This window comes from Rutilus rutilus, assembly GCF_951802725.1.
Source record: "Rutilus rutilus genome assembly, chromosome: 17".
Lineage (NCBI taxonomy): Eukaryota > Metazoa > Chordata > Actinopteri > Cypriniformes > Leuciscidae > Rutilus > Rutilus rutilus.
Genome location: NC_140230.1, coordinates 28,235,363 through 28,249,137, shown reverse-complemented (window position 1 = coordinate 28,249,137; position 13,775 = coordinate 28,235,363). Strand labels below are relative to the sequence as shown.

Genomic DNA, 13,775 nt, shown 5'->3' with positions numbered 1-13,775 from the left:
ATCATCTTCATAACGTATTGTAAAATGACTTTTTAATGTAGCCCTTTAAGTCATCACAAACGACTGTGATTGGTTCGTCCTCTCCAGCGGAGAGAAAAGTAACAGATTCCTCGTGGTATCGCTAGATAAACCACACGCCAAATAGAGTTAATTTCATATTTCCGCTCATATGTTAAGACTGCTGGTAGCCATTCTAGCCTCTTAGTTCATTTGTGTATATTAAATCGACTAGTATATTGTATATTGAGTAAAATATTATGTGGGCCGTTGATAATGCATTGCATTATTTCTGTGAAACCCAAACAGAGCCAGCAGAAGTGTCATGAAAAACATCGTTTGATTGTGTTTATCCTAAATATAACATAATATATTTATAACATAAATACATAAATCAATTTAGTTCAATTTAATCGCTAATTTAGAACTGATGCTAATAATTGTGCGATAGATAGATAGATAGATTTGATTAATGATGTTTCGTTTTTTATTTTTTTTATTTTTTATTTTTTTAAAGAAAGAAAAAAGTACATTTTCAAGCATGGACTCTTATAGCTGAAAATTTAAATCGTCCCTTAAAATTTGCGCAAAAGAGCCTAACATGCGGGTTGCCAGATTGCATTCTAAACCACGTTGTTAAACAAAATTATAGTGTTTTACAAAACCGTACAGATTATTTTATTTGAAATTGTAATTTTATTTAATATTTCAGTTTCTCTGCAAGAACAAAATGACTAAGTATTCGTACAAAAGAACCCTGGTTAATTATTTTTGCGTTTATATCACTGGTCTATGGAGCACACAGAACCAGTATGAACAGCTGTGTATTTCTTTCTAGTGCAAAAACAACATTTTCCAGTACAAATTGTGTATTTTCGTCTTTTGCTGACACACAAAAAAAATCATTACAAGTTTTATCCCAGGGAAATTATTTTATGCTACCAACCTGGCAACCCACGGCACGGACTCCAGACCAGTTCCCTGTTGGTGTGACGTGAGGTGGTACAATGAAGAGACGATGGCTGCCTGCATCAGAGTAATATGGATGAGATTGACCGTCTTGACAGCCGCTATTCATGATGGTTCTGCTCTCCTAAACTCTTTCTTTGCCAAAACACACTAATCTCCCTGTTCGTCCCATCTGCACAGATCAGGTGTTGTATTTGCATCAGACTGCTAGCCCCGTGCTATGATTCTACCTATATCAGCTGTCTTTAATTGACCTGACGGGTGAGTAACTAGATGGATCTGCACCATTTTATAATTCATTTACCCATATAAGACCTGTGAATGTAAACTAAAGCGAAGTAACCTCGTTAGGCAACATAGTTGTTCAGTTAGCTTGCTATAGCTAACATTAGCAATTGCTATTGCAGTTCACTTGCTTCCTTGATTGTTTCTGGTAAAGGTCAATATGCCAAAATGGGTGAAACAAAATTGCATGATATAATGCATGGATCATAGTAGTTCTTATACCTAGGAACAGAATATTTGCAAATCCTGCAAATAACATATGTGTCCAAGGACTTGGACATGGATTCTTTCAGTGCCATCATATAATCCATATGTCTGGATTGCCAATGTTGTTTGTCTATTTTTTAACTTGATATGTTTCTACTATGAAATTATGACTTAATACATCCACCTTTCCATCTGTGTTCTCTTTTCCTCTTCAGATACCACTCATAACATGGCCATCACACAGTTTCGCCTTTTTAAAATATGCACCTGCTTGGCATATATCCTTTCATTCGTGAAAAGACTGATTTGCAGGTGGGTATACATTTCGGTAACACTTTATTTGAAGGTGTCCTTGTTACATTTAGTTACTATAGTAATTACTATAGATTGTGCAAAATTAAATGCACCCTAAACTGCACCTTAATCCTAACCCTAATCTTATAGTAAGTACATGTAGTTTTATTACTTAGTAGTTTAATATATAATTACACTGTAACACGGACACGTAAAAAAAAAAGTGTAACCTTAATTTATTTTGTTGAATTGTTTGCAGATTTAGCTTGTAGATTGTCATTCTGAAGCCTTAGGGCAACTGTTATATAAACAAGGATCTAGAGTGTGTCTCTGCTGTGGTAATGAGTTTCCTCTGCTAAACTGTGTTTTGTCTGTTGTCTTTTGTCAACGTAGGACTGGAAGGTCACGCAAACTGAGTGGGGATCAGATCACCCTCCCGACCACAGTTGATTATTCTTCACCAAAGCAGGTCAGAGAAAAATAGGTTGTAAGCAAACACGTTATTTACAGTATGGCAAAGCAACATTAAATTGATCAAAAGTGACTGTGAAGATTTTGACATTGTTACAAAAAAACGTTCTATCAAATAAATAAAGATAGTACATAAAACTATCCATCAAATAAATATTTGTTATATTTCAATTTCAATATAACTTTTACTGTTTTTACTCAAATAGATGCCATGCTGAGCATACCCCCCCCCCCCCCCCCCCCGCAAATTTCTATTAAACATTTGATTAGTACGATCACAGCGCTATCATTCACAGAGCCAGAGAGAGTAGTTGTCAATGTAAAATTATGAAACCGCTTCATAAACAGTCTTTTCAACCACACAGTATATTTTTTTCTGTGTTACAAAAATTTATATTATCACACAAGTTAAAAGACGAGATAAAAGTTTATAGTTCGGATATAAACAATGATGTCTATGGTAGCGATCAAAATAGAGTTAATCACCTTTTGAAAGTGACTTGACACTTCAAAGAAAGATTGTATCATTACATTGTTACACCAGTAGATGGTGACAAGTGACTGTTAAAAAATTTATTTGTCATTGAATCATTCATTCAAGAGATTCATTCAAAAACACTGATTCATACAGAAATGAAACAAGTGAAGTATTTATGAGCGAGTCATTGAATCATTCATTCAACCCAATTAAAAAAGACTGTAGCAATTAACTGTTTATCAGAAGAACCTCTTGTAAATTACAGGTTATTTTGTTTAGTTGTCTATTCAGAACCGTGGGAGTGAGAGTTGTGATCTCTATTTTAAACAAAAAAAATTTGGTTCTTAATTTATCCAGATTCATGCAGCTCTAATATTTTTATATTATGCGTACTTGTGCACTATTTTATTGCTGTTTTGTAGTATAAATAGTGCGAGTAGTGTGTTCACATTGAAATTCCAAATAGAAAGAGCGTGCTTTTGATGCTTTAAAAAATGCTTTTTACTCGCATGATGCACTTAAAGGGTTAGTTCACCCAAAAATGAAAATTCTGTCAGTAATTACTCACCCTCATGTTGTTCCATTCCCGTAAGACCTTCGTTCATCTTCATAACACAAATTAAGATATTTTTTATTAAATCTGAGAGCTGGCTCACTCCTCCATAGGCTTCTAAGACACTATAACTTGCTGGCCCAGAAAATGTATTAAAGACATCGTTAATATAGTCCAGGTGACTCCAGTGGCTCAATCTTAAGTTTATAAAGCGACGAGAATACTTTTTGTGCGCAAAAAACAAACAAAAATAACGACTTTATTCCACTATTCATTTTCTTCTATCTGGGCCTCGAGTTGGTTCACGTAGTGTTTTAGCGCAGCGCGTCTATGTTGCACCTCACCACGTAGGCTCACTATTGGGCGACGCTGGTCATGTGTGTGATGCGTGTGACGTACAACACAGATGCGCTGCGCTTAAACACTACGTGAAAAAACTCGAGGCCCAGAGAGAAGGAAATGAAAAGTGGAATAAAGTCGTTATTTTTGTTTGTTTTTGCGCACAAAAAGTATTCTCGTCGCTTTATAAACTTAAGATTGAGCCACTGTAGTCACTTGGACTATATTAACGATGTCTTTAATACATTTTCTGGCCCAGCAAGTTATAGTGTCTTAGAAGCCTATGGAGGAGTGAGCCAGCTCTCAGATTTAATCAAAAATATCTTAATTTGTGTTCCGAAGATGAACGAAGGTCTTACGGGGTTGGAACAACATGTGGGTGAGTAATTACTGACAGAATTTTCATTTTTGGGTGAACCAACCCTTTAATTAACCAAAAAAATTGAGTGTGTAATGATGGCAACATGAACTGTCACAGCTTTAATTACGTAGCGAAGGGGGAGGGGCAATCAGACTCTGATGTTGAATAACAAAATAACCTTATAAAACTCATACACTACATGATCAGTGCGTTAATATAGTGTATAAGTGTATAATGATAGTGCATCATTTGGAACACAACTTTTGTATCATATGGACAGTGGTGATGTGAAGTCACTTACTTGACTTACTTTTTATTTCTACTGATTATTTGTAAACATAAATTAAAATAAATAAATAAAATAAAACTGGAAAGATGACTGTTTACTAGTATTGACTTCTGCTTGATTAAAAAAGTGAATATTTGGGAGCAGTTGTGGCCGAATAGTTGTGATAGAGCAGACTGGTAACCAGTTGTGGGTTCGATTCTCAATACCGGCAATGACTGATGTGTCCTTGAGCAAGACACCTAACCCCCAATCACTCCCCGGACGCCACAGCAAAATGTCTGCCCACTGCTCTTGTTGTGTGTCCACTGTTTGCAGTGTCTGTTCACTACTCACTACTCCTAATGTCTGCGCACTTGGATGGGTTAAATGCAGAGGACAAATTCCAGGTATGGGTTACCATACTTGGCCTTAACTTGTCACTTAACTTCATTTGTTTGTTGTATAATTAAAATAGCCGGAGATTGAGGAGTGGAGCTCATGGGATGAGGAAGCTCCCACGAGTATCAAAATTGAAGGTGGCAATGGGATAGTTCCACCTCCACAGAATGAAGCTGAAGAGGAAGAGCCGGACTATTTCAAAGACATGACTCCCACTATCAGGAAAACACAAAAAGTAGGTTCGATATTTGGGCTTGCTTCATTTCCTGCTACATCTGCTGCCATTTCATTGTCATACGTTTTCTTTTCTGTCCTAGGAATGTCTTTCTTTTGCTTTCTCTCTAAAAGGATCAACAGATACAATATTTAAAAAAATTTTTTTTTTTTTTTTTTTTAGTTTGGGCAAGTGGAAATTAAAACCTGTTGAAATAAAGAGACTTTTATAGTTTAATGGAAGAAATTCAAGAACATCTTGTGGTTTTGTGACTAACAGTGATGAAAAGCAGGGCAAATGTTGTAACCCTGGTCCAGTGGTAGTGCTGACCTTCTCAATCCCATTTTTGTGTAATATATACATATTATTACATAATATATACATATTAAATTATATATTTTTATTATCTTACAGACCCCAAAACTTGTCTAAACTGTATTATTATTGATAATGTAGTGTATATAAATTTTTTGTGTGCTCTTTTTCCAGATTGTCTTGAAGAAAAGGGAACCTCTGAATTTCTCTATGCCGGACAGCTCCTCGGGTTTCTCCAGCCGACTAGCCGCCACACAGGACATGTCCTTCATCCAGCCCTCTGTGAGTAATACAAAGTAACAATGTTAATCACACGGTTATTGTGAGACCAGTTAACACTCTAGATCAGAGAGAGAGAGAATTTATGGAGAATAATTCTTTATCTGACTGCAACACACTCCATCAACGCACATCGCATTTTATTTGTTGGACCAAATTGTACAACATTCACAAAACACTGTCTGTGGGCTGCAGGCGGAGCTGGGGGACCTGGACACCTGGCAGGAGAACACCAATGCCTGGGAGGATGAGGCAGAGGCATCCTGGGAGGCAGAAGAAGTGCTAAGGTGAGGTGTATTACCAGCAGACTATGAGGTGTTCCCCAATTTTATATACAGGGGTTGGACAATGAAACTGCAACACCTGGTTTTAGACCCCAATCATTTATTAGTATGGTGTAGGGCCTTCTTTTGCAGCCAATATAGCATCAATTTGGAATGACATGTATAAGTCCTGCACAGTGGCCAGAGGGATTCTGAGCTATTCCTCTTCCAGAACAGAGGCCAGGTCAATACTTGATGCTGGTGGGGGAAAACGTTTTCTGACTCCTCCAAAACAATGGTGCAGGGATGGAAATTAACTTTTTTGTCCACCGGCCACTGTGGCTGGTGGATTTCAAAATCTACCAGCCACTCAATGTTTTTACCAGCCACTTTCTTGTTTTTAACCGACAATGTGTAACTGCATGTGAAAATTAATACTACAAGATCTACAATAGCAGTTTATTTAATCTCAAGTCTCAATGAAATATTGACATTTTCTCTTTCTCTCTTAATATATTTCTCTTTTTTACCTGGATGTGGCATTTGAATGATTCGTGGTCTTTTATGGCTTCCAGTTTTAGGTTTTTAGTCCCAACAATGAAACTAGGGCTGGGCGATATGGACCAAAAGTCATATCCCGATTATTTAGGCTGAATATCGATATACGATATATATCACAATATTTTTTCCGCAAAGTGAGAGCAAATGTTCAGTCAAAATCAAAGCCAAATATGACATGTCACAAGTAGTTTTATTGAAACCGGCTATTTCCACACACACAAGTACTGTCCCCCTTTACTTAACATAAATTGTAAGAATATGACTAGTACTAATAAATAAACATTAGGCCTATGCTAAAGCTATTAAATAGCAGTCCCAAACTAGTTTTTGTTAATACAATGTTGGTATGAGCCACTAGAGTCATTTAAAAATATAAAAAATAACACAAAGAAAAATAAAGTGGCATTTTGGGGTTAATATGGAAACGACAGTTACCATGGTGAATACACAATATTAACAATAACTGTTAATGAACCATGGAAACTACTCCTGATGAATAGAATGAAAATCATCCCTGCATTACTTTTATTTTGTGTAATTTACAACGTAACGGCGTTGCATGCTCGTAGTTTATTTTGCACTTTATATACAGTGAGGCGATACACAGCGCGCGCCGCCGCATGCGCGTGCAATTGAAGAGTGTTCGCTATGAGAACAGGTCAGGATAACGGCTGACGTGACAGGACAAGAAAGTCCGCTTTTCTGAGGTGAAAGACTTTATTTCAGCGTACACTTATGTCCTCTAAAAGTATCCGCCGTCTGTGTGAAACAGTATATTTTTATTTACCCGCCACGGTGGCCGGTAGGTGAAGCGAGTTTACCCGCCACAACACAAAATCACCCGCATTTGGCTGGTGGCGGGTGCTAATTTCCATCCCTGCAATGGTGGCTCAAAAATATTTAGATCTGGTGACTGTGCAGGCCATGGGAGATGTTCAACTTCACTTTCATGTTCATCAAACCATTCTGTCACAAGTCTTGCAGTGTGTATTGCTGCATTGTCATGCTGATACACGGCACCTCCTTCAGGGTACAATGTTTGAACCAATGTTTAACCTCCTAAGTAACAGGTTAACTAACTTATAACAAAAAGAACTCTGAAATAATTTTTCATTTAATTTTTGCTTTTAATGCTTTATTTTACAAACACAAAACAAAGTAACATAAGTTGCCCGACACACAACAAAGATAAACACAAAAGTGTACATAAAATAACAACAAGGCATTGCACTATGAACAAAAAAGTGCTAGAGGACCAGCAGAGAACAAGGAAAAAACAAAAGATAAATAGAACGTCTGGAGGCACTATATCATATCAAAACTCAGAATACTACAAATAGAGGCATTTATACTGTCCAAATATGGTGTCCAAGTGTGAATAAAAGTATCAGTTGTAGAGTGAATAAAACATGTTAGAAGTTCCAGAGGAAATAGTCTCTCTAATGACTGAATGCCATCCCTTTATAGAGGGAGGTTTATCGCTGATCCACGACAATAGTAAATTCTTCTTGGCAGCAAAAGTTAACAGGCTAAAAAGACGTCTTTTATGCTTATTGGAAATAATCTTACTTGGGAAACCCAGGAGAAGAGACAAAGGGTCAGGATCCAAGGCACATTAAATAATATTAACTGATACAACTTTTAATTTTGAAGTATTAGCAAAAGTTGAAATTAGCATTAGATAATGCTTTAGAAGTATTTTTCATCGTTAGTTCATGTTAACTAGTGAATTAAAGGTATAGTGGAGGATTTTCCCGAATTTTAGAAAAGAACCGCCCTCTCCACTTTTTGAAAAAATGCACATGCGCAGCACTCTACCTGCTCCCGAGAGGGAACGCCTATTAAACGTGTGCACGAGAGAGCATGCACGAGCCTAGTTCTCCTCGTGCACGCTCTGTTTACAAGTTGCTGTCGGCGTGGCTCATACAAGCGGCACAAATATGTTGCAAATTATAAACTAACTCAAAAACATTCATGCAAGACAAAATGTCAAATGCCCTTCCGTGTTTTATTTACTTATACTGATCGATTGAGTGAGGACTCAAGACATGATCTGCAACGGAGAAGTAGCTTGTTGCATTTGTGTAATAAATACTATGGTGAACACATTGGAATTATCAAAATTTAACACACAAGGTTTTAGAACATTTCAGCGTGATACCTTTTACCATTTGGTCATAGGCTACTTTAGACAAATTGAGATGTTTACCGTGTCTGCGCGGTGCGTGACTTGTGCCAGGGCTAGCATCGCTAATCATAGCTTACATTAACTTTTACTAGCTGTGATTTTAAATGGATTTCTCCAAATAGCACGCCAAACTTTACCTGTCGAGTAGAAACTTCGCGACTGAGGCATCAGTGGGAAGCCCAACTTGTGCTTTTAGCGCACGCCAGCGTGTGAAATATTCTCCCAAAAACACTCTGGTCTTGTTTCTTTCTTCAGAGGCCTTTCTCTTCTTGTCATACAATTCGTAGACACTTTTTCTCTTGCGACCCTCAGACATTTTGAAAAAACCCGGTGAGAACGGCGAGCTTCAATGAATGGCTGAAACCGTAGCTCACCACCATAGACAGTATATAAACGGCTCACCACACATATACACCTGAAAGTGCGCATGCGCAGAAAGCGAAAACTACCTAGGGACGAGCACGTACGACAGCCTTATGTAAACATATCACCAGAATGATTGACAACTAGGAGGACCAATAGTCTTGATGATCCACCCGGAAAAAGAAAATCCTCCACTATACCTTTAACAATAATGAGAAGCAGAACATTTTCAATCAACATCTAGGGCATGTTTTAGTCCAGGTTAAAATGTAAAAGAATGTTTAAGCTGTGATACCACCATATAGTGAATACAAAAATCTGAATGGCTGTTTAAAACATTTAAATATTGTTCAGAAACAGAAAGTAGCGCAGCGGCTTTGCTCACGGCTGCTTTCTGCGGTTCCTTAAGCGCCATCTGCTGTCAGAGAGTGAACGTGCGTTTTCATTCAGCCGTTCCGTCATTTTGCTCATGCGTGTTGGGGTTGTATTACTGTATATCGCACATGTCTAGTCAGAAGTTTCAGTTCTTAAGAAATCAGCTGAGCAGGTTGTGTGTGTGCCTGGCAATAACACATAATTCACTCTGAGGGAGAATTTGGTGGGTTTTCTGTTTGTTTTTGTCCACTAGGTGTCATTGTACAAGCACAGATGAATTCAGTCTACACTGCATTGTGCCAGTCCTTGATTAAGCTTTACTTTGATAAATCATGTATCACATCATATTTGAACGGTCATGATTGTTGAGTGTTTTCCCCCTCAATTACACTGAAATTAACATGTCAATTAACAATGATCTGTCTCTGTCTATCCTGAACTCAGGCAGCAGAAGTTGGCTGAGAGAGAGAGACGAGCCATGGAGCAACAGAGGAAGAAAATTGAGAAAGAGGCACAGAGAATGATGAAAAAAGAGCAGAAGATCGCTGTCAAACTTTCATAACATTAATACAGCGCACTGGACACTCAAAACAACAGCCAAACAACTGGTCATATTACATTTTACCTTGTTTTGTCCTGCCCTCTACATTGCTGTCTTCAACACTTTCGGATATTTTTTTTTTAGTCCATCAGCCGTCCTGGGAGAATTTTGTGTGTGTGTGTGTGTGTGTGCGCGCGTGCGTGTCTCTTTGTGTTTTTTGTTGTTGTTGTTGCATTGGACAGAAATCAGCACAAAACAATCTTTTCTTTCAGTTATGACTGTTCTTATGTGCGCTCGATGAAAGAAAAATATCCTCTTTTTTTTTCTGTCAGTATTTATAACACTTGAACGATTTTGTCCAGAATAATTTTAGATGAGGAATTCCGTTCCTTTTGGTTTTTACATTTTGCTGAGGGTTTTCTTTTCTGTTTTTTGGGGGGGGTTTTGTTGCTTTTTTCCCCACCTGTTTTTCTTCATCAAAGTCTTGTAACTGTGCTTTAAACACTGGACCTCACTAGAAATGGGTGATCTCAGTATTTCAAAAATATCTACAAATTTATGCAACCTTTGAGTTTCTGCTCTCCACATTCTATTTAGCTGGCTATCTAATCTTTACCATTCCGTTTACCTGATAATCGTGCTCATAATTGTGAATAATCCTTCAAGACCTTATATTTTGATCTTGATTTTTATAAAGACAAAAATGATTTGGGTCATCTGTGTATAGAGTTAATAATTGTCAGAGGGAATGGAGAGCAGAGATGTACAGTATGTACTGAGACTTGATGAGAGCGGTTTTAAGAGGATGTGGGTTGGTCGTCATGGAAACGCTGAAATTTTTAAATATCCAAATTGGCAACCAAACCATCTTTTATCTTTAGTAAGACACTGTTACTGAGAAGAGCATTAGCTGAGATAAACATTCACAGATAAACATTTTAAGGGAATTTCAGTCTTTATTAAAGAATTTCCCATCTCTTAAAAATATATAAATTGATCATGTTTTTTGACACAATGAAGATGATGATGATGATGGTGCTGAAATTAACCTCTGCATGCTATGATTTTTAAGGAACGTGAAGCCATGAGAGCCACAGGTACAGATAAACAATGAAAAACTGAATAAAATCACTTTTTTTTTTATCATTTATGCTTCCCCTCATGCTTGCTCATGCCTTTTTAAGTTGTTTTTACACTTTTGCACTGTCCAGCCTTAGCTGCAATAAACATTTGGATGTCTGTTCAATGGTTTATTTCTATTCGAAGAGTTTCCGAATCTTCTCTCATTTCTTCATAAAAAAACAACAACTTGAAACATTTTCATTGTGCTGTGGTAAAGTTTTTTTTTTTACATAATCAGCAATAGAAGACTTTATTTGGTCTGTCTGTACCCAGACTGTTAAACTGTAAACAGCATCATGAAGCTGTCATCATTTATGATATTCAAGGTCAGACGCATTGTCCGGACGGGTGGAATATTCCAGCTCTGAGAATGTGATGTCATAATCCCATCTGCCTCAGCAACGCCCCCCCGGTCGACCAATCCTCCCACAGCCTGACCCACTTACACGGAGAGAGGAAAAGAAACTATGACTGAATTATACATTACATGCTGTCTTCTGCAGCTATGCGCATCTTCATCACACCTGTCTTGGGTTTCCCACGACTTTGTCTTTGTAATCAAGACTTCTGGATCATGCTCATTAAATAAAATGTATATAAACACTGTTCGAAGATTTGATTGAGATTGAGAGTGTAAAACTCCACAACAAAAGCATGTTAACACTGTTATCTTTTACGATGCATAACATCCTCATTGCTTAGTCTGGAACATATCTAAAAGCTATTTGTAGTGTCTAACTGGGCTAAGAGTACATCACAGCAAGCATTTGCTCAGTCTTGACACTTCATGCATGTGGGGCTGCATGTTATGCAACAGTCAAGTCCCATCTGGTAACAGATTTACTGTGTGTTCCTCAGGCAGCCCAGGGTTCCACACTTGCTGTAATGATTGGTCTCAGCTTCTGAATGTAGCAGTGCTATACTCGATACATTTTATATTATACATTTTTGTGTGTGTCCTTGTATTCTCTACATTATGGGGACCAAATGTCACCACAAGTTTAGTAATACCAGTAAATTTTGACCTTGTTGTGACCTGGGGACATTGTTTTTCTGTAAATCATTAAGAATTATCTTTTTTGTAAATGTAAAAATGTAGAATGTTTTCTGTGATGAGTAGGTTTAGGGGTATAGGGTTAGTGTAAAAATCATTACATCTACAAAATGTCCCCAAAAGCATGAAAACCTAACGTGTGTGTGTGTGTGTACATGTTTTTCTATCCCGGTGGGGACTTCAACCTGAATGCACACAGACTCATGGGGACTCGTGTCACAGTGGGGACCTAAATTGAGGTCCCCATGGGTAAACAAGCTTATAAATCATACAGAATGAGTTTTTTTTGGGAAATGTAAAAATGCACAAAGTTTTCTGTGATGGGTAGGTTTAGGGGTAGGTGTAAGGAGATAGAATATACAGTTTGTACAGTATAAAAACCATTAAGTCTATGGAGAGTCCCCACAAAGATAGTGAACCAGACATGTGTGTGTGTGTGTGTGTGTGTGTGTGTGTGTGTTTCTATCCCGTTGGGGACTTCAACCTGAATGCACACAGACTCATGTGGACTCTTGTCACCGTGGGGACCAAAATTGAGGTCCCCATGAGGAAACAAGGTTATAAATCATACAGAATGAGTTTTTTTGAAAATGTAAAAATGTTTTCTGTGATGGGTAGGTTTAGGGGTAGGGTTAGTGTAAAGGGATAGAATATACAGTTTGTACAGTATAAAAATGATTACGTCTATAGAGAGTCCCCTCAAAGATAGTGAACCAGACATGTGTGTGTGTGTGTGTGTGTGTGTGTGTGTGTGTGTGTGTGTTTGGGTCCTGGGCAGGTCTGTCACTGCCTACAGGATTTATCTTAAAACAAATGACAGTTTATAAACTATTTACGGTTGTTTCGTCAAGTCAAGAGCCGTTTATGTAAATTTTCTTTTATTATTTTATAATTATATAAATATAAAAAATATAAAAATAATTATTTTACTTTTTGTTATATAAAGGTCATAGTACAACTGTCTTAGAAATAGAATAGTTTTGCTTTTCAAACTTATTTTATGTAAATTGATTTATCTTAACACACTCTCAATCTAAATATTAAAATCCATCATAAAATGAAATAGGAGACATGATGCATGAAACGTAAACTGTTGTTTGTCTGTCAATGTCTGTCATTTCCAATCAAGAAAAAAAAAGTGTAAAAATATTATTTATGTGTGTGTGTATATGCACAAAATGATATAGCTATGACATTAGCTGGCAATTTTATTTGATTAATATAAAAATATACAATGTTATGAAACAATGTTTAAAATGCTAATGTAGGTATGCCATAGACATTACAAAATCTATATTTTGGTTTCTTAAAATATTGCTTTATAAACAACAACTAGCTTTCTAAAGAAACGTAATCTTGTGAACAGCAAAGAATTAAACTGCGTTAATCTAGGATTAAAGCTAATCCTGGAGATTAAGACTCACTTTAACTCACTTTGCTGGGCATTAAACCTTTTTCTCCAGAATAAAACATCACTTTCATTCTTGGGTTATGGAGATTTTTGTTAGATTTATTTAAAAATGTATAAATATGAGATGCACCTGAAAAACAGGCCCAGATAATCAACCAACTCTTTTTTTGCATTTTATGCACCAATTTTAGAACAACAATTGTACAACAATACTACACTCTTATTGGTAGCTGAAAGCATGATCAAATAATGCAAACATTTATAACAAAAAGGGACCCCATTGTAACATCCTACAAGGTAAAAAAAGAAAGAAAAAGGATGACATCTAGTTGAGAAGACTAATAATAATATTCACGTTAATCAGATATTGGTTGTGTCCGAAATCACCCTCATATCAATATCAAATTTATTTATAGAACACAGTTCCAGTAGTGGGATTGAATGTGAGATTGAATAAGTGCACTATTT

At 36.9% G+C, this 13,775-nt stretch overlaps 2 protein-coding genes across 2 annotated transcripts in view; one reads left to right on the top strand and one right to left on the bottom strand.

Annotated features, from left to right (window-relative positions):
- kiaa1143 (KIAA1143 ortholog) overlaps positions 1-8,837 on the bottom strand; it is a 28,913-nt gene extending 20,076 nt beyond the window's left edge. The window contains exon 1 of the mRNA XM_084385061.1: positions 8,819-8,837. The gene's annotated coding sequence lies outside the window, so the exon portion shown is untranslated. The remainder of the gene's footprint in view (positions 1-8,818) is intronic.
- ebag9 (estrogen receptor binding site associated antigen 9) lies at positions 954-10,979 on the top strand. The gene is made up of 7 exons (XM_084385060.1): positions 954-1,227; positions 1,674-1,770; positions 2,146-2,221; positions 4,698-4,856; positions 5,325-5,432; positions 5,625-5,716; positions 9,624-10,979. Exons 2-7 carry the CDS (start codon positions 1,688-1,690, stop codon positions 9,739-9,741), a joined length of 636 nt encoding a protein of 211 aa, XP_084241186.1. The 5' UTR covers positions 954-1,227; positions 1,674-1,687; the 3' UTR covers positions 9,742-10,979.
- Positions 10,980-13,775: the final 2,796 nt, after the last annotated feature.